General features: G+C 34.8%; 1 protein-coding gene across 1 annotated transcript in view; it reads right to left on the reverse strand.

Annotated features, from left to right (window-relative positions):
• LOC127430670 (gamma-aminobutyric acid receptor subunit alpha-6-like) overlaps positions 1–11,197 on the reverse strand; it is a 50,816-nt gene extending 39,619 nt beyond the window's left edge. The window contains exons 1-7 of the mRNA XM_051680614.1: positions 10,990–11,197; positions 10,772–10,890; positions 9,803–9,870; positions 7,861–8,081; positions 7,269–7,351; positions 7,039–7,182; positions 5,311–5,463 (exon numbers count right to left, since the gene is read on the reverse strand). Coding sequence (XP_051536574.1) covers positions 5,311–5,463; positions 7,039–7,182; positions 7,269–7,351; positions 7,861–8,081; positions 9,803–9,870; positions 10,772–10,890; positions 10,990–11,024 — 823 coding nt within the window. The 5' untranslated portion in view covers positions 11,025–11,197. The remainder of the gene's footprint in view (positions 1–5,310; positions 5,464–7,038; positions 7,183–7,268; positions 7,352–7,860; positions 8,082–9,802; positions 9,871–10,771; positions 10,891–10,989) is intronic.
• Positions 11,198–22,341: the final 11,144 nt, after the last annotated feature.

Genomic DNA, 22,341 nt, shown 5'->3' on the forward strand with positions numbered 1-22,341 from the left:
AAGATCACTAGACAATTTTCACAAACTGCTTTACATGAGTGGCAATAGTGTGATGTAAATTGTGAATTTTGTGAATAAAGCATAATATACAGTAGAATAAGCCTAATTTGATAAACAATTACACATACTGTATGTAATTTGGTTGACATTTGATGTCCAATGAAAAATCAGGGTTCTGAAGCAAAACCAGTTGAGAAACACTGATCTAGATAGTATTGCTTACATAAAAGTTTTTTATTGTATTTTTTTTTTCACTCAGAAGCTTCAATTCTACATATTAAAATAATACAGAATGTCTTAAGGCCACAATCTTGTGATTAGCTTGAAATTGACTATTACACTTGCTAAATGAATAATAATAATAATAATAATAATAATAATAATAATAATAATAATAATAATAAACGTTTCTATCCTTGGCTGTTACAGTTGAAAGGTATATTATTTCGACATTCCTGAAAAGCCATTTTCTCTGCTAGCTAAAAGAATATGATATATGTACAATACACAACACGGTTCCATATAACAAAGGAAGTTTAAAAGCAATGTGCTTGAATAGGTCAATTGATTGCCTCGAACTCTTAGTCATAAATGAAGCTCATGACCATTAAATATCTACATACATAGCTCATTTACAAGCTCATGGTGCTATTAACAAATCGATGTCTTCCACAGATAAATACAACTTGATTCCTTTCTATGTATAATATAATGTAATACCTCATTGAATCTTCAACTGCAGCCACAAAGAATTGGTTGATATCAAGATTTCATTTATTCGAGAACACATTTCACGGTAGGAAAGATAAATAAAATCATAGGAAAAGAAGAGGCACAAATTAAAGAGAGCTGGGGGCAAACACATGCTTTTAAGGGCAACAAAGTTGGTCCGAATTAACCTCAGTCAGTTACGTCTCTGAAGCAAATGCTCTGGGTTATTTTAGCTTTTAGTGAAGGGGACATGCTGATTTAGAACATCTTCAATGATTGTGGACAATAAGTGCCTCTGCCTATCCATCTCCCCCTCTTTCTCCCTCTCTCTAAAGCAAGTCATCTGCCAGAACCTCTCACTTCTTTTCATTTTGCACTGTATTAAGCAGTGTATTAATTATTCTTTCGCATCTCCATTCACAGGAATAACACTTTCACCTCTGATAGAAGTGAGAAACACACTGTAGGTTACTCGCCTCTCAGTTGTTTGCTTGCAGAAACGAGATCTCTGACACCTCGCTCAAAGAAAGCCATATTTATACTTTAGTTGTGGCTTTATCTTCAAGAAACACACATCCCAATAAAATCAAACCCTTGAAACTGATTACAAGTCATATTTTTTATACAAGTCTGGATAGTACAGGACAACCAATAATGGATTGGTTGAATGGAAAAACAAGCCAATTTACGAGTTTAAAATCGATATGGAATTATGTGTGAATGCCGAAAATCTTATATTACAGTAATGTAATATAATGTAATGTAAGTAATGTAATGTAAATCACGGTAATGATATATGTCACTATCAGTGTTTGGTAGGTTACTCAAAAAAGTAATCCACTACCAATTTCTAATTATTTCTCTAATTGAAATACTTTACTGATTTCTTCATTAGAAAAGTAATCGCATTACTAATTATTTTACTTTTAAGTCACTCTCTAAAATACTTTTGCAGAAATGAATAAAAAATACTGTCTGTATTTCCTCCTTGTTTACTGTTGCACACAAACTATCATGTACAGACATACAAATTGAGATAATTAATAATTAAATGTTTTGTTAATATGGGTAACCCAAGTAATCTACTTAAAAGTAATTAACTTTATTGAAAGTCAGTAACGTTTTGCACAAGATTGACCTCTTTCACTGTTACAATGAGTTTTGACAGCTGGCAAGGGCTTTAATCGTTTTCTGATGATACAGTTTGTATAAAGAGAAAAACCTTAGATTAATATGCTCCCAATTGCCCAATAAGCTCATTATAATAGGTCCACTGAAACACAAGTGGGAGTCCAAAAGACAGATTCTTCACTTAGGCCCACCAAATTCATGGGAAAACAGACACAAAACCATCAGAAGGACAACATAAAAGAGATATTTGTTTCTGAAGATTTAAAGTAAAATAGTGGGATTACTGAATTAAAAATCCATTTAGTTTTCACAATAGAGAATGTATTGTAGTGGGGAATTCACTAATTCTGATCTTTCTGGCCAGAACTTAATGTTATATAGCAGACTGTAGCAGACCACCATGATCTGACAAACTCTGATTGGACTAAAGAGCATCACTCACCACTGTGATACAGACACCTGAATCATCTCTTTAACATGCAGAAAGTGTGCTTGACGACATTGCACATCTGAATATATGCCAGGTTATAAGGCTCTTCTCCATCATTTAATTATTATGTGATGAATTTTTGCTGATATGATCGATATACAATGCACACAAATCTCTTTGAATGAATAAAAATAGTAATTTTACAGCCTGCTTTAATCTGCTGGTAATAGCGCAATGTACATTGTGCAAGGCAATTTTTGTGAATGAAGCCCAATCTATAAACATCCTAAATTTGAATAGAAAGAAGGCATGTTTGCACGGAAAGGAATGACAATGACTTAATAGAAATATTCAAGGAGCAGCCAAATTTCATTGCTGATTGCATCTGCTTGTACAAGATTGTGGGTGGTTAGTTATTAAAATGCAGGTTTTTAGCTGAAATACAGCATGCAAAAGTGGCACAACTCTGCCCTTAATGTTTAATGTATAAACCTTTCAACACAGACCTACTATTTTAAACCTCCATTTAAAAAAATAAAGAATAATTTTTGTTTAATTTCCAATCTCCTAGTGAAGAACTACACTACCCATAATCCCAAAGAGAGATCCACGAATCAGAGAAGCCGCTGTTACTTTGGAAGCGGAAATCACAGCAAAAGAGCTCAGCAGTGACCACCCACTCCCACAAATGATGCAATCTAGTCATCCTGTACCCTATCAAACTACTTATATATTTGTATACATTTAAATATTTTGCACCAAACATAATGTATATAGTTTTTATACTTATAACCATTGTCTATAAGTCAAAATTTTATATTATACCAATATTTCATAATGTAATTTCGTGAGGCTTCAAAGGATGAGTAATTCCCCATAAAAGATTTTAAGGATGAAGTCTTGTACTTTTGTCTTTGTCAAATTTTTAAATACATTTTTTTGCTTTAATGCTGTGATTCATCTTGATGGTTGGTTGGTTGGTGTTGGTTAGTTGGTTGGTTGGTGTTGGTTAGTTAGAACTGAAATCCCTATGGGGGAAAATGCTTCCCTAACCAGCTGATGGACACAAGATAACATTTAATATACAATACAGCTCTACCCAACATCCTCTTCTTTCCACAACTGACAGTAGGAGGAATTTACTTGAGTTTCTGTTACCCATCTTACTCTGTTACCTATTCAAAAGGACAAACAGAATAACACAAGCAAGTGGCTTTTGGTATGTTTGCTTTTTGTCATAAGCCAGCACAGAACAGGGGCCAAGACACTTTAAATGATTTAGGACAATTACAAACAGCCAAGAAGTGTGCATTAAGATAATGAAACAGAATGGAGATCAACACAAAAAAAGCGACATGAAATGTGTATCATCTCACCAAGTTCTAAATGATTGCATAGCAAATTCATCTGGGTTCCTCTTGTTTCGATGAAGAAAGAGGAATATTTATGCAGGCACACTTTCAATGTGCACAATCAGCATCAGTCTAGCAATTCACAAGTCTTCAATTTTAGCGCTGCTTTAACTTTTCAAGTCTGTTCGTATCTGGTAAATTCAAACATTTCCCATTCTCTTATATGGTTCTGTACCCAAATCCTTGTGAGCAGCCTTGCTGCCTACATAGGCAGGTAGACTACCTTGTAAGGCAGCATCCTAACTGAAATGGAATCTCATAAGTGGTTGATTCGGAATGCTGTTTGTAGGCAGCAACATGTGCATTATACAAATAGTGCGCGTCTTACAATTGATTTCAAAAGTTTTGTGTTAGCATGTTGTTAAGCTAATGACGTGATAGTTTAACAAGCATAACAACATAATGTCACACTAAAATCCACAGCTCAAACGCATATTGGTTAAAATAGCCAAGTTGTAAATAGATTTTACTGATCCCTTTTGGTATTGAACAAATAACTATATTTCTAATATTTCTAATTTCTCTCAGTATGTCCACCATCTTGTGAAGTATACACATCATGCTGCCTTAGTATTTAATCAAATGAAAGTATCGTAGAAGGGATTAGAATGTTGCTGTTTGCTTTTTTAACAGCATTCATGTCAGGGCACGCCTATGATGCCTTAAAATGCTGCCTTCGTATGTGGCTAAATAGGTTTTGAACAGAGGTCATGCAGGGGTGTAAAAAGTACTCAGAAATTATACTTAAGTGAAAGTATGGATACTGAGTGAACATTTTACTCAATTAAAACTCCAAGTATCTAGCCAAAAATACACTTGAGTGAAAGCAAAAAGTATTCCCATTAAATTGTACTTAAGTATTAAAAAAGTATAAAAACCCTAGCTAGAATGAAGTCAAGAGAGGAGATTGTGTGAGAGAGGAAGTTGTTAAATTCGATTGGTTTGAAAGTCGCCTTTTTACTGTCTCTGACTACTGTCATATTTCTCCCCCAGTGGCATTCGCAACCTGGTCATACAATTATGTTACAATAACACATTAAACACTTAATGTGGCCTGTTGTACGTAACACAGCAATTTCCTGGTGGAATAAACACTAGAGGCGCTAAAACAGCGACTTTTATCCCCTTTCACACAAATCATGAGTAAAACAAAAGATTATCAGTTCATAAACACTTACTTTTCACTCTGTTCGTCACATAATACAATCTTATGACATATAAAACACTTTTACTATAGCACATGACTCATTTTAATGTTTGCACTGAATAACCTACTACATTTCCAAGCTTGTTTAAGTGTGATCAAACTGTGTGGTAGCTCAACTGATCTCTTCGTATCTCTAAATATTTTTACTCAATTACTTTACACCCCTGAGCTCATGACTTGTAAGTTGTTCTCCCGTTATAATGAACATTATTGTAATTCCTCTAAATCCAACTTCGTATGCAGAAAATGCCAAGTCCGGTTGTGTTTAGTACATAGCATAACCAACATGATAAAATTAGTATTTTAGGTATTTGTACAAACACAAATGTTTGGTCAGAAACTGAAACCACCCTGAAGCACCAACTGAATCGCCCTGGCATAACAGATGATCAGTTAAAGAAATAAAAGCAGTGGCTTACCAAACACAGTTCTGGCAGGTACAGACTCTTTGTTGATCCAGAAGGAAACCTGTGCAAGGATCACTGTCATAATGCATGGGATGTAGGTCTGAATCAAGAAGAAACCCATCTTCCTCTGCAGGTGGAAGAATACAGTCATGACGATGTATTCACCTGCAAGAGACAAACAACAGTGACATAGACAGTCCCTGAACAAGCCTGCCGAAAACAATGTCCTGTACTCTGTGGAAGAAAAGTTGACATGAAATACTCTGAAGTTAACATGTCCTGCAGTGTGATATGCTACACTCCATCTAAAACTGTTTTAAACAGCATTTTTCAACTTTTTTTATAATTTTTATTCATGCCTCATATTAATTGTGGGACTGCATGGAATATTTGTACAAAATTCATTTGTTGTACCATTTGAAATGAACTAATGGATGCCAAAAGTGAATTAAAAATGGTGAAAAACTGAAAATAAATGGTGACTAGTTACAGAACTAAAATATACGCTTTTACTTCTACATTCATAAAAAGTTACTTAAAGTCAGTAACGTTACATACAGTAACATAATCATGTTGATTACTGTAAAAATGAATGTACATTGGCATGTTATTTACCACTATCCAGAAATGCATTCAAGATTCAGAAATAAAACAAACTTGATAACATTTACATTCAACACATCCACTTTTTAGATTAATTTGAACCAAGCCCTAATGGAAAATCCAGCATAAGCTGGTAGCTGTGTTTTAGAACATGGTCCAATGAGATGGTCCAAGCTGGTGTTTAGCTGGTCCAAGCTGGTCTTTCGCTAGTCCAAGCTGGGAGACCATCTTAGACCAGCTACCAGCTTGTCATATCAGCTCAAGGTGGTCAAGCTGGTTTTTAGTAGATGGTAGCTGGTCGACCAGCTCATGACCAGCTTGGACCAGCATAGGACGAGCTTGGACCAGCTACCATGTTCCAAAACACATCTACCAGTTTAAGCTGGATTTTCCAGCAGGGAGAAAATGCAAATGCACTTATTTAACTGGAAAAATAGATTAAAAACAGTTTTAAAATAAGGACAGTGTTAAAGGAATATTTCAGGTTCAATACAAGTTAAGCTCAGTCAACAGCATTTGTGGCATAATGTTGATTACCACAAAAAACAAAAAACAAACAAACATTTTTTTCTTTAAAACAAAAATCGAGGTTACAGTGAGTCACTTAAATTTTTTGAGGGTTTAAAGCAGAAATATGAAGCTTATAATTTTATAAAAAGACACATTAATTCTTTTTTAAAATTGTTGTATTATTTGAGCTGTAAAGTTGTTTAAATTTCATTTTACAGTCATTTTAGGGCCTTAGGATTTGTTGACATTACATCGTCATGGCAACGAAGTTGTAAAATTGGCTTTAACTTTACACAGAAAAGGTTAGTAAGCGATTTTATCACACTAAAATCATGTTAACATACATATTGTTTACATCTTGTGGCTATAATTTTGAAAAAGTGAGTATTTTAACGTTTACGGATTGGCCCCCATTCACTTCCATTGTAAGTGCCTCACTGAAACCTCGATTTTTGCTTTTTTAAAGAAAAGAATGGAAGAGTCAAAATGATTTTTTGTGGAAATCAACATTATGTCACAAATGCTGTCAAATGAGCTCAACTTATAATGAACCCAGAATATCCCTTTAAGAAAAGCTCTCTTTAATTTATTTTGTTTTCACCAAAGTATATCTCCTAAAAATCATACCTGTGTTTGACTTGAGCCTCTCACTGGACACTGTCTGTCCGATCAGATCATACTGTAGCAGACTGGAGCTTTCTTGAGGTACTTCTACTGAAAATAACGGCCCTTTCTTCCATGTGTATACAATCTCACTCATTGGGTAAGCATCTATGGGGGATATTCAACCAAATTAAAGTCAGTTATTCCCAAGAATTCATTCAAAGGAAATATGTGCCGTTTTTGAAAAGACTTACAGCTGCCAAATTTCAAAGGACAAGAATGTCCATCCATCGGAAAGTTTATCAGTCGCATAGGGCACTCAGCATTGATGGTTAACCTGGAAACAAATATGGGACCACTTTTAATAAATGTGCAACAACAACAGATTTAGTCTATCTCCATATACTGTAGAGCGGCCCCTAAAACTATTTGCTAGCAAAGTATCAAAGCAAGTGTCATTTGCAAACAAATGCTGCTAGAGCGCTTCTCAGAAATAACTTCACTTTTCAAAGCCATTTTTGAAGGAATAGGTGATTTTAAGTGCATGTATGATGCATGATGCATGTTTCTTTAAAATAAACAGCAGTTGCTTTGATATTTTGTTTTGATAATGCAATGACATTCATGCGATTTAAGCATGCTTGAAGTGACCAAGTATTTTTTGGAGCCACTTTATATTGCATAATGCCTTCTTCCCAACAGATGACCAGTACATGATAAATTTACATTATAAAATAGAATCTATTGTATCTTGTGATGGTTTTTTTATTATTATTTCTATTGCCATTTTAAGTGTGTGCAGTCCATCTTTGACTTGGAGAGCAAACAGTTTGGCAGGTCGGTTACCTCATTGTGTACAGGATAGTTCCGTTCTGCATGATGCGAAACAGCTTGTTGGGAGTGGTCATGTTGTGTGAAATGGAGCGTTTGCCATTTCGGAAGAATGTGTCTGGAGTCCAGATTTTGCTGACCATGAGGTTGTTGAGGCGCAGGATTTCAATGGGGCCCTCAAATTTCAGCCGGTCGTCCATCCACGTTTGCCGGAAAAACACGTCCATTGTGTATTCCTGAGAAATGAGAGGGGTTTTTTAACACATGAGTAGTCATCCATCTGATTGTATTTTCTAGAACTGTCGTTTATTTAGTTCGATACAAAACAAGTCTAAGTTGTCATGTGCAGAAGCTAATTATAGAGTGCTTAGAGTGGAATATTGTACTTAAAAAATTTATTTCGCACTGCAGGACCATTAAAATGAACTAGAGAAATAAAAAAAATAAAAAAATAAAAAAATGTTAATACAATTTTACAAATACATTGGGGGTTTCTTCAACTTAAAGCACATTAAGCTTTATGAACTTTGCCTTGTTAAATCATGTCACATTCTTACTATTTTTGTTTTATTTTTATTAATGTTTTTGTTTTATCTACTATCAATATCTAACAGTGTATGTGTGTGCATTGCAGGAGATTTATCATTTTTGTCTTATTTATTTATGTATTTATTTATATTATTTTTATTAAGTCATGAAAATTCCCACCATAGTGTAATTTCTACCACATTCCAGATTTGTTATTGTGTTTTAATAAAATTGGTGGAAATGACATTTTTTTTTACTTTTTTGAAATAAAGAAGCTAACATTTTATGTATCCTAAATACAATCAAATAAAGTTTTCACACTTTTTGCATAATTTGGCAAAATTGCAGATTGATTGGAAATGATGGCCTATAAAAAATATTCTGCTCACAGAAGATATTTACCTTGAATTTTCTTTGTTTTCTTCAAAAATAACTTTTAATCTCAAGTCTGCTCTTCACTGAAACTTTTGTTGAATTGATTAACAAGTACACTAACTTTAAAATACTTTTTCTAATGGCAAAATAGTTTGGTGTGGTGGCAATGACATGAGAAAACTGAGAACATTGAAAACAAAATATAGAAATAATTTTCACACAATAAATATTGAAATGGTTCATGTTAAAGGCATATACATATGTACAGTATGTATATATATATATATATATATATATATATATATATATATATATATATATATATATATATATATATATTATAATGGATTTTCATAGTTTAATAATGTACAATAAGTTTGGGTCTGGGACAAGGCTAAAACTGTAAAACCTCTTCGTAAAAGGCATTTGAAAAGTACCAGAATAAATGATAAGTCCGTTTTAATGTGACCCTCAAATAACAAAAATCAAAAAGTTCAAATCTCGTTTCAATAAAAATCAAACGCTGGGACATGAAAGGTCTCCAAGTTGAAGAAACACCCATATACTTTACATTCTAACCTAAAATCTTAATGTCATTATCCATTTCACAACTACCTATTAACAGTAACCCACAATACTTTTGTGACAGCGAACACATCAGTAAAGCTTTATCGCACATGTATCTGATTTAAGATTGCATGCTTTCGCTCAGCAATGGCATTTTTTTTTTCTCCCCACTAATCTTGGCAGAGACTCATCTATACTGTCTTTCGGATTGTCACAGTGTATCACATGGCAAGCGAGCTGGCTTTGGACACTATGGAAAAATAGTGTAGTGTGTAACAGAGAAAGCGAAGCTCAGCTGGGATCCTTACTGTCAGGGATTGTCAACCAGATTAAAATCCCTAAGCTGCTATAATGACATCCTGCACAAATGTCAGAATAATGAAGCCCTTGACCATCATGACTACAGGCAGTGGGCATAGAAAACATGCAATTACAGTAGATTTATGTTTCTATGCATGTAAATACATAGAATTTTAAACTCACGTACCATTTCCACATCAGATACAGGACCAAAGCTGGTGACAAAGATGTCCGTTTTAACCTCTGTGACAGGACCTAGTGTTGTTGTTTTAAAAAAAGAAATAATGTGAAAAATAAAAGGACATCTTTAGAGATATTCTCACGAAACCTGTCAAGAAAAAGCGCTGGTATTATTTTATTCGTAAATCAAAAGAAACAAATAAACATTCTATTTTTTTCATATAAAAAATAAAGTCTATTTTTAATTAAATTAAGATTTTTTACATTGTGACAATTTAATGGCTGTTACACACATTTTTACTCCTCAATTCTCATTACCGCAACGCAACGAAAAAAAAGAAAAACAGAGATTTTTATTACCGCAATGTTATATATATATATATATATATATATATATATATATATATATATATATATATATATATTATTACAATTTTATTTATACATCTTAGTGTTTCATTTTCGCTGGTTTTAATAATAAAATAAAGAAGAAAAAAAAGAAACAGTCTGTTTGAGTTTACAGTAACATGGTAATACGGTAATGAGGATCATCATTGAAAACAATGGGAATAGTACAAAACATTTAGATGTGTTAGAGTAATGGGAATTTGGGGTAAAATGTCTCCTGAAAATACTGTAAAATGATGTAAAATAATAATAATAAAAAAAAAATCTTAATGTTACAAATTGCAGTCTTCAAAAAAAAAAAAAAAAAAAAAAAAAAAAAAACAATGATTTGGGGTTCAATATGGCCAGTACATTACAGCTTTCATGAGAATCACCAATTCAGTTATTATTATCAATGAAAATAAAAATAAATAAATAAAAGGACCTTATTAAATATTTTGGACTGAGGTTATACTTTGTGATTGTAGTTTAGTAATAATTCACTTTAAATAAAAAAAATATATATATATCTCTTGCCTAAGTATCTCTTGAGCACGTTAAGTCATTCCAGCAACAGTTTATACAGTACCTCCAAATCCAGGTCGTAGTCTGTTGTCATATCCATCTAATAATCTATCCAAAATGCGCGTGATGTTATCCAAATAAATCTTCGTCTCAGCTGGCGGATTGGCCAACACATGTCCGACACTGTAAACACAGTCCTAACTTAATTTCACTTTCACACATCAATAAGCAAAGCGGAAAGATAAACACGCACGCAAAGTCAGATAAAGGTACTTTACTTACCAAGAGAAGAGAAAACATGTGCGTATCCAAGTCATGCTTTACGCGCACTATTTAACCAAGTGTCCCCTTGTCAACTGGTATGATTTGTACATCCCATAACTCAGAGTGTGCTAGAGGAGCTGTTGCGATCGCAGGACGACTAGTGTGCGTAAATCCTGAAGCTTATATGCGTAAAGTCTTGCCGGAGTTCTCCAGTGCGGTTGCGCTTGTTCGCGCTCTGATGGAAAACAAAAGTGTTGTCAAAGAGGCGGAGGAGACACGACCAAAGGACATTGACAATGATCGAATAAAGCATTAGGAGAGATTAGAGAGGAAATATCCTGATAGTTTTGACTGGGAAAGCTTAAATGGTCTGATGTTCGAGTTTACAGGAGAGATGGGGCGTTAGATAATTCTACACAGTCATATTTGAACAGTAATAATGTACTATTTTCCTTGTTTTAAACACTTTATAACAACTTGCATTAATATAATTGACATGACAGTAGATACAGTATAATGTTTAACAGATCACTCAAAGTACACTGCAAAAAAAGACATGCTTCATGTGGTAACATCTAAATGAACTGGTTTTATTCAAGTGAAAAATACAATTTACCACCACTGAATCAACTTAAAATGCATTAGTTTACACCAACAAAGCTCATTTTAAGAGTTAGATCAAGCAGAAGTTGCAGGTTACTTCTTTTTGCAGTGTACATTCAAATAGAAATCCCATTAAAGTTTGAATCATATATTTTTACTTTTACATTTGAATGTGCATTAACTACTCATCCAGTTATATAATGTTTGTTTATGACTTATTAATGAACTACATTTTAAGCATTACCAAAACCATGCTGTGGATGCTTACTGAGACATATAAACACACAGTATACATTATTTTTAATCATAAATGTTGCATTGTAAAGCTTATGTAACATCCACACATTGAAAAGAGTTTCAGAAATTCTCATTGACGTCATGCTTAAAGGGACTGTTCACCCAGAAATGAAAATGTTCTCATCATTTACTCACCCTCATGCCATACCAGATGTGTGACTTTCTTTCTTCAGCAGAACACAAACAAAGATTTTTAGAAAAATATCTCAGCTCTGCAGGTCCATATAATGCAAGTGAATGGTGATCAGACTTTTGTAGCTCCAAAAATTTCATAAAGGAAACATAAACGTTATCCATCAGACTCCAGTGTTTAAATCCATGTCTTCAGAAGTGTTATGATAGGTGTGGGTGAGAAACAGATCAATATTTAACTTTCAGATGTAAAAGTGAAAGTGAAAGTGGAGATTTAGAGTAATAAAAGGACTTAAATAGTGATCTGTTTTTCACCGACACCCATCATATCGCTTCTGAACATATGGATTTAACCACTGGATATGGATTACTTCTATGTTTCTTTTATGTGATTTCTGGAGCTATGAATGTCTGATCACCATTCACTTGCATTGAATGGACCTACAGAGCTGAAATATTCTTCTAAAAATATTTGTTTGTGTTCTGCTGAAGAAAGAAAATCAAACACATCTGGGATGGCATGAGAGGGAGTAAATGATAAGATAATTTTTGGGTGAACTATTCCTTTTAATTTAGGATGGGAATGTCTAATATTTACTTGTAAGACCCGGATATTGCCAGCATTTGTATTAGTTTCCTCTATGTATCATATTTTAACAGAAGTATTGTATTCTCAAACAGAGAATTCATTTAGGCCATTTGTATCCTCATCAATTGCAGATTTTCTTAAAGAAATGTGTTAGTATAAGACCAAATGTTATATATATTCTGAGATAATAAGAGTATAAACATTATGCAGTAGCAATCAGATAAGTATTTTGGATCAGGATGAATTATTGATTAAATTAGTGATTATTTTATGTTTGTTTTCTGTTGTGATTTTTTTGATGGAAGATCTCTGGTGCAATATCATTCCCTGCCCAGTGTTTAGAGTCAAAGTCTGTAATGCGATGGTTATAAAACGGCCCGCTCTGTGCTGATGCAGCCTTTCCCACTCACTTAAGATTGATGGGAACACATCTGCGACAGTACAGCTCTTTCAACAGGAGCTTATTCAAATGATGTTGTTTGACTCTGCTTGGCATAGCCTGGACTACTCTCGTTGAAACTACACTGGGCCATTATTCTAATCCAAAGCCATAAAGGTTTAATGCATCAGGCCATCAGAAACCATTTCATTCATTTCAGATTTGATGGGCCATTCAGTTCGCGAGCACTGTCAGAGAATGACAGAGAATTATAAAATGTATAGTTCTGACTCTAAATTCTGAATGGATGAGACACATTCAAAGCCACTGTATAACCGATAAACAAAAACATGTGACCGCATATTAGCCAATTAACGTGCTAATGTAACCCTTACTGCTCAACCCGCTCAGAGCAGGATTCGAACTGGGGTCTCTGGCATGGGAGAGGGGCACGCTAACGAGGCTAAAGGCTACAGGCTAAAGGCTCCTCTTCAGGACAGGGGAATGAGGTTTACACATACCACACAGCTATCACATACTAGCTGACTCCCGTTACACTAAGTTGATGCTTTGCTTAGATAGGCCAAGGAACTATATTACATGGTGGAAGAACTGTTTATTCCGATTATGTCCATTAACTGATTGAACTATTTCTAGAACATAAGTGTCTTTTATTTTATTGCTATTGCCGCTGTTTAAGCAATAAGCTAGTCGAAGCCATGCATTATAGTGATTTTAGGGATAACAGTGTTGGGTTATTCCTATGTGCAGTACATTTTCATATCATCCCATCATATAGCCTATGTCTAAATATATTGCAAGAAATATTTTTTTAACATCAAATTCTTTAAGAAAATTTGGTTTTCTTTCATCACAGTGTCGAAATTAAGTTAACATAGGGATGAATTCTGAATAATTTCACTCCTTTGGTTATATTGGATGTTTCTGGTTTTTTTTGTCATGTCCCTGGGAGCAAAATATGCATATATATGCACTAACCTCTATAATGAATCACTCATAATTTATTGGGAAATATGATGATAACGCCATATATTATATATACTATATGCTACTTTCGTTTAGGGTTTATTAAGGGGTTCATTAATGACTAATCATTATATTTACAAATACATTATAAATCATTAATATGAAGCTAAAACAGCATGAATAGAAAGGGTGACTTCCATGCAATACAAATAGTGAGAATTTTAACTCACACAAATGCTTAATAATTACACTTGTTCAAACTTATTCATGATTTATGTCACGATGCAGCAAAAATAGACAATTATTGTGAGATTCAAAGGAGGGATTCTGCCATTTCGCTACTGTCTAATTTGTGTTTATATTCATTACATTTGTATTACATTTAATCATTTGTCCATGCTTTTATCCAAACCGACTTACAAATGAAGAACATAACAAGCAATTCATTACTTGACTCTTTTCTGTTGTCACTTTCCTTGTCACACTGATGTCAAAAGAATGATGCTTAATGTTAACGTTGACTTAAACTCGTTCCCTCAATTGAATTGAGTTATGGTGTCTCCAAAACTTGTGTAATTAAGTTCACTTGGTGATCATATAGAATGATCTGAACTATTTAAGTTAAGGTAATAAGATACAAGTACTGTGGACTTAACTCAGATTTGCCATTTAAATGTTGTTGTTTCTACTTAATAATTTTAATTGAATGGACTCAAATTTAAGTCGTACAATAGTACAGCTTAAAGGGATAATTCACCCAAAAATGAATATTCTCTCATCATTTACTCACCCTCATGCCATCCCAGATGTGTATGACTTTCTTTCTTCTGCTAAACACAAATTAAGATTTTTAAAAGAATATTTCAGCTATGTGGGTCCATACAATGCAAGTGAATGGTGACCAGAAATCAGAAGCTCCAAAAGCACATAAAGGTGGGATAAAAGTAATCCATACGACTCCAGTGGTTAAATCAATATCTCCTGAAGTGATATGATAAGTGTGGGTGAGAAACAGATCCATTTTAAGTCCTTTTTCTGTAAATCTTAAACTTTTACTTTCACATTCAGCCACCTACTGGTCGGGGCTAGTCAAATGTGGAGATTTATAGTGAGAAGAGGAATTTTATGCTACCTTTATGTCCTTTTGGGCTTTCTAAGTTCTGGTCACCATTCACTTGCATTGTATGGACCTACCGAGATGAAATATTTATCTAAAAATCTTAATTTGTGTTTACACTCATTTCAAATCAGATGATTGCAACATGCACTAAAAAAGTTGGGATAGTCTAGTGTTTACCACTGTGAAACTTCACCATTTCTTCAAATAACACACATTAAGCATTTGGGCACTGAAGACACCAGTCTGTTAACTTTAGAAAGTGGAATTTTCCCCCATTTATCTATTATGTAAATCTTTAGCTGCACAATTGTATGAGGTCTTTGTTACCATATTTTGCACAGAGATGGTTAGGACTGCAGGCAGGCCAATCTAGCACCCACACTCTCAGTTACACAGCCATGCACTTGAAATCCGGGCAGTATGTGGTTTGAAGTTGTTCTGCTGGAAAATGCAGAGACATCCCTGGAAAAGACGGCATCTGGATGGCAGTATATGTTGCTCCAAAATTTGTACATATCTTTCTGCATTAATGGTGCCCTCACAGATGTGTGAGTTACCCATGCCATGGGCACTGACACATGGCTACACCATGACAGACACTGGCTTTTGGACCTGATGCTGATAACAGCTTGGATGGTCCTTTTCCTCTTTGGCCCGAAGAACATGATGGCTGTTTTTTCCAAAAATTATTTTAAATGTGGACTCGTCGGACCACAAAACACGATTACAATGTTCTGCTTTCCCTCTCAGGAGAGACCGAGCCCAGAGAAGTCGGCAGCGCTTCTGTACAGCGTTGATGTAGGGCTTCTGCTTTGCATAGTAAAGTCTTAACTTGCATCTGTGGATATAGTGGTGAACAGTGTTGACTGACAAAGGTTTACTGAAGTATTCTCAAGCCCATGTCATGATATCCATTACAGACACACGACAGTTTTTAAGACAGTGACGTCTGAGGGATCGAAGATCACGCGCATATAGAAGTTTTTTCAGCCTTGCCCTTTATGCACTGAGATTTTACCAGATTCCTTGAACCTTTTAACTATATTGTGCACTGTAGAGGATGAAATGGCCAAAATCCAACCAATCTGTCTTTGAGGAACATTGTTCTAAAAGTGCTGGATTATTTGCCACCGCATCTGTTGGCAAATTGGCGAGCCTTGACCCATCCTTGCTCATGAAGGCTTCTTATATACTATAACACAATTGCCTCACCTGCTTAACATCACCTGTTTCATTTCACCTTGTTATTTCAACTCTTCAGATTGTTATTAGTCCTAAATTGCCCCTGTCACAACTTTTTTTGGAATGTGTTGCAGGCATTCATTTTAGAAATAACGTATATCTTTAAAAAGCAATGCTGATGATTAGGTAAAACATGAAGTATGTTGTCTTTATACTGTTTTTGTTTGAATACAAGTCAAAGTAAATTTACAAATCATTCCTTTTTGTTTTTATTGTCATTTTTCATACTGTCCGAACATTTTTGGATTTGGGGTTGTACAACAGGAATGACCCAGCCCTTACTCATGGTACAAACACTGTAATTCACAGCCGCTCGTGGTTTATCGCTTTATCAAATGTTGAATAGGTGTCAGAAAGACTTTGAATTCTGCCACAATTTTATCACAGTCAATGTATAAGAGAGGTTGTCACCAGATCAATTCATCCAGCTTGCTGTCCACTCTCACTAATTTCGATACCATGAAATAAGGCCAAGTTTAATCCACACCAAACCCCAAAGTAATAATCATGGAGATTTCAGGAAATATAATGATAGCAGAGCTGGCCTGTGATATGACCAGTGAACATTGAGAGTGTTGGAATGTGGCAAAGAGAACGGCAGGCCTGCAGATTACTGAGGCATGGCGAGAACTGGGAGGAAAACCAAGCTGAGCGGGTCACTGGAGCATGAACCGGGGGTGAAGGTGTGCCAAACGGACATGGAGACTGTGCTTCTGGTCACAACAACACTAAACCCAAACCAAATGCTCTCTCTTTGGCCAGTATGGGGCTATGTAAATAAATGTGTATTTGTTGGCATTTACAGAGGGGCAAATATGTGTGAAAACATGCAGCAGTTTCATGGGCATCAGACCGATTGCTAGTTTAAAGGTTTTAAAGAGTGACCTTGTAGCCGAAACACATGACAACAACTTAACTGAGGTTAAATCAAGTTATAGATTCATAAACACAGAATTTCTCTGACATTTTTTGTTCTTTTTAACCCAAAAGCCAAACGTCCTCCAAGAAAATTATACATTACCATTGTGTTCGGATTTCGAGGAGAGGGTCTCTGAATTAAAGGTGCACTCAGTATTTTTTCCCCATTAAAAATATTTACTCCTAAATAAATGAATTGTAATTTTGAAACATATGTATAAAATAATCACCACTGACATGTTATGAGGACTCTAGTCATATCCATAACCAGTAACACTTTATTTTACAGTTTCCCTGTTACAGTGTAATTAGCCAAGTAAGTACAGAGTACTAAATAATGTAATAACATAAAACAACATGTACTTAATACGTAATTAAGTTATGGAACAGCATATACGTACACAATGTAATTATGTATGTGTAATAGATAAGTATTATTACATATGTGTAACAGGCCAGTCTTGTTACCTATTTGTTGAATAGGAATATATTGTGAGTTTAAATTAACTCACAAGTGCACAGCTGGATACATGTGATGGCTTCATAATTGCACTAGAATTACACAATATTAATACAATTTAAAAACAGCTTGTTAAGATATGTAGTTTCACATGAAGTACACTTGCAGTCTATATCACATAACTTGGCATATACAGGTGCATCTCAATAAATTAGAATGTCGTGGAAAAGTTCATTTATTTCAGTAATTCAACTCAAATTGTGAAACTCGTGTATTAAATAAATTCAATGCACACAGACTGAAGTAGTTTAAGTCTTTGGTTCTTTTAATTGTGATGATTTTGGCTCACATTTAACAAAAACCCACCAATTCACTATCTCAAAAAATTAGAATATTTTGACATGCCAATCAGCTAATCAACTCAAAACACCTACAAAGGTTTCCTGAGCCTTCAAAATGGTCTCTCAGTTTGGTTCACTAGGCTACACAATCATGGGGAAGACTGCTGATCTGACAGTTGTCCAGAAGACAATCATTGACACCCTTCACAAGGAGGGTAAGCCACAAACATTCATTGCCAAAGAAGCTGGCTGTTCATAGAGTGCTGTATCCAAGCATGTTAACAGAAAGTTGAGTGGAAGGGAAAAGTGTGGAAGAAAAAGATGCACAACCAACCGAGAGAACCGCAGCCTTATGAGGATTGTCAAGCAAAATCGATTCAAGAATTTGGGTGAACTTCACAAGGAATGGACTGAGGCTGGGGTCAAGGCATCAACCACACACAGACGTGTCAAGGAATTTGGCTACAGTTGTCGTATTCCTCTTGTTAAGCCACTCCTGAACCACAGACAACATCAGAGGCATCTTACCTGGGCTAAGGAGAAGAAGAACTGGACTGTTGCCCAGTGGTCCAAAGTCCTCTTTTCAGATGAGAGCAAGTTTTGTATTTCATTTGGAAACCAAGGTCCTAGAGTCTGGAGGAAGGGTGGAGAAGCTCATAGCCCAAGTTGCTTGAAGTCCAGTGTTAAGTTTCCACAGCCTGTGATGATTCGGGGTGCAATGTCATCTGCTGGTGTTGGTCCATTGTGTCTTTTGAAAACCAAAGTCACTGCACCCGTTTACCAAGAAATTTTGGAGCACTTCATGCTTCCTTCTGCTGACCAGCTTTTTAAAGATGCTGATTTCATTTTCCAGCAGGATTTGGCACCTGCCCACACTGCCAAAAGCACCAAAAGTTGGTTAAATGACCATGGTGTTGGTGTGCTTGACTGGCCAGCAAACTCACCAGACCTGAACCCCATAGAGAATCTATGGGGTATTGTCAAGAGGAAAATGAGAAACAAGAGACCAAAAAATTCAGATGAGCTGAAGGCCACTGTCAAAGAAACCTGGGCTTCCATACCACCTCAGCAGTGCCACAAACTGATCACCTCCATGCCATGCCGAATTGAGGCAGTAATTAAAGCAAAATGAGCCCCTACCAAGTATTGAGTACATATACAGTAAATGAACATACTTTCCAGAAGGCCAACAATTCACTAAAAATGTTTTTTTTTATTGGTCTTATGATGTATTCTAATTTTTTGAGATAGTGAATTGGTGGGTTTTTGTTAAATGTGAGCAAAATCATCACAATTAAAAGAACCAAAGACTTAAACTACTTCAGTCTGTGTGCATTGAATTTATTTAATACACGAGTTTCACAATTTGAGTTGAATTACTGAAATAAATGAAATTTTCCACGACATTCTAATTTATTGAGATGCACCTGTATATATATATATATATATATATATATATATATATATATATATATATATATATATATATATATATATATATATATGCATTGTGTCAAATACATGCTATTATGGCTATTGATTTTAGAAGGACATGTGTAAAGTCAGCATGGCCTTGAAAAAGACACCAGTTGGCCTCTCTTCTGGCTGGGAGGCAGGTAATATGCCATAAGCGCTGGCTGTTAGTTAGCTCCACTGTCAAGGTTGAAGACATCAACGACGATGGCACGGACACGTACAGTTCTCATCCGAAATTACAGAGCATCAAAGAACAGGGAGAAAACATGGCCAACAGGCAGAGTTTGGAAGTTAATGGTGTGAATGCAGTGTGACTGACAGGATTTCAGAAATGCTCAAGGTGAGGTCAACATGCTTTCATATTGCACCTGAAAGAGACGATTACTTTAAGATTACACAGAATTCCACAAGTAGAAATGTGCAATTTATTAAAGAGCTTTTGTACGACCTTCCACCTTCTAAATGAATAGAGATTATAGAATGCTCAAGCTGTAAAAAGACGGCATTACTACACATTCAATTAAAAAGTGATCCTGTTGCTCAGTTACTCTGACTGAGAAATTCCTCTTTCTGTGAAACAATAGTTTTTGATAAAACATGCTTCATTCATACCTCTTAAAAAAAAGAAGAAGAAAAAAAAAGATTGCTTAAAGCTTGAGTGTGTAAATTCAGCACCACCAGTGTCACCGAATATAGTTGCAAAAATAAACTTGTTTTCAAACATCTTTCCTGATCTCTCTCTGGCAATCAAACAAACCCAGCTGTGTCATTTTTGCAAAATTATATTACACGGTTCATTACATGTATCGCAGCAGTTCCGAGGTGAAATATCCATTGTGTGGCATTAAAAGTCAGTTAAATTTTCTCCTAAACAGATGAGGTTTTTAAGATTAATGTACATTAATGTACATTTTAAATCTACAAAACCGACCTCGCAACCCTAAACCTCAAACCTAAACCTAACCGATAGTGTCATAAAAAGCAAATGTGAGATGGAATATTTGTGGTTGTCATTTCACTAGGAAACTGCTGTGATACATACAACAAGCCATTAAAAAAAAAAAAAAAAAATTGCAAAAATGATGTAATAGTAACGTGATTCTGTGAGACAAGATTGCCTTTGGGGAAATCATCCTACAAATGGCTTACTTATAGTAGTCGCTGCATATTAAGCTGGGATAGGATGTTTTTTTTTTACATAAAAAAATAAAATAAAATAAAAAGAATCTAATTTTAACAAAAAAAAATTACACATCAACTTTTTAACAGCCTTCCATGTAAATTGAACAGAGGTGGTTCTAAATTTAACAGTGTGTCAAGAGCCTCGTTATCACCTCTCAAGTACACATGTCATTGTCGTTTAACTTTTTTGGTCACTAAATATAAATGTCTGAGAATACCATTCTTTTTTTCACTCTGTCTTTTTATTGCCTTTAGTTTTAGATCAAATCCATTTAAAAAACAATTGTAACTCCTCTGAATGTTTCTAAGCACATATTCATTCATCAATTATCCTACCATATAAGCATGAAGACATTTATCTCTTACTAAACTAATGTAATTCTTGAGTTTTTCACCCATTTCTTCTCAGCTTTGCCAAGACTTCCTGTAAGATTTATGTAGGTTATTCTTGTCGGATTAGTAATTGCATTCATTTAATCCAATATTCTCATAATACAAGCACATTGCAGTCAGCTAGGTCCATTCATTTGTACGTTCATAGAGATGTTCAGGAAAAACTTTTTCAACTAAGTTCAAATGTTCAAAAAATGGCTCTGTAACAAAAGTTAAAATGGGAAAACAATTATTAGATATGCATTTAACTTTGCCATTGTATCAGCGTTGTTGTTGCTGTTTTATATGAAACACAGGTAGGGTTTAGAACACCTCTTATCCATAGTGAAATCTCTGTAATCAATGCTCACATGGATTATTGCTCCAATCATGTTTTAGAGAAATATTTGAAAGGGTAAAAGTGGTCTTCGATATGACTTTCAGCAAGAGATGTGTTTAAGGTCACGTCCTGGATATGTGTTCTTTACAATCTGGGTTTAATTTGAGGTTTATTTTTCACACAGCTATTTATTTATTTATTTATTTATTTCACTTATCAGGTCACTCACAATAATGCGTATTTTCTGCTGTCATACTTAAATACCTTTTATTCATTATTCATTTTATGCATAAATTATTAGCTGTTTCTCCTTGATATTTTCCATATTTTATTATTATTATTATTTTTATTTTTTAATGCCTGACTCCTCCACGTATGTCTCAATGTCACTCATGTTGTTATTCTGCGGTGCGTTTCCCAAAAGCATAAATAGCCAACTATGGTCCAAGTTCCATTTTTACCAACATAGTACAGCGATTTGGTGTTTTCCAAAGCCAAAGTTCCAGTGAACATTCGCAAACAGCATCGCACACTTGTGTGGTTGGAACTACAGCTCTTTACCTGTTGTTAGAAACATAGTTCCTAGTTAGTTTGCTGTGTGGACATCATTTCACTTCGCTGAGGCTTCTATATCTTTCATTCCACAAATATCTTTCATTCTGTCAACACTTTGTCCACGTTTACATACATTTAAGAAAACGACTTATTCAGGTTTTTCTTTAGAAAGCTGCATTCTGAAACACCATTTAAGGGATGTTTAAGGGATTAAAGGCTGTTAAGAGAAAGAGAACACGGCTTTTATGTGTTTATGCTAAATCATAAGTGCCGTCTGTTTGTTTTTGAAGTGTGCGCTTGTGCTCAAGGGAACCCCAGAGTCTGATATAGAGGGAAACTCCACTGTTGCAGCGCAATGTATCTGTTGCATTATACAG

Source organism: Myxocyprinus asiaticus, chromosome 40 (assembly GCF_019703515.2).
Source record: "Myxocyprinus asiaticus isolate MX2 ecotype Aquarium Trade chromosome 40, UBuf_Myxa_2, whole genome shotgun sequence".
In the NCBI taxonomy this organism is placed as follows: domain Eukaryota; kingdom Metazoa; phylum Chordata; class Actinopteri; order Cypriniformes; family Catostomidae; genus Myxocyprinus; species Myxocyprinus asiaticus.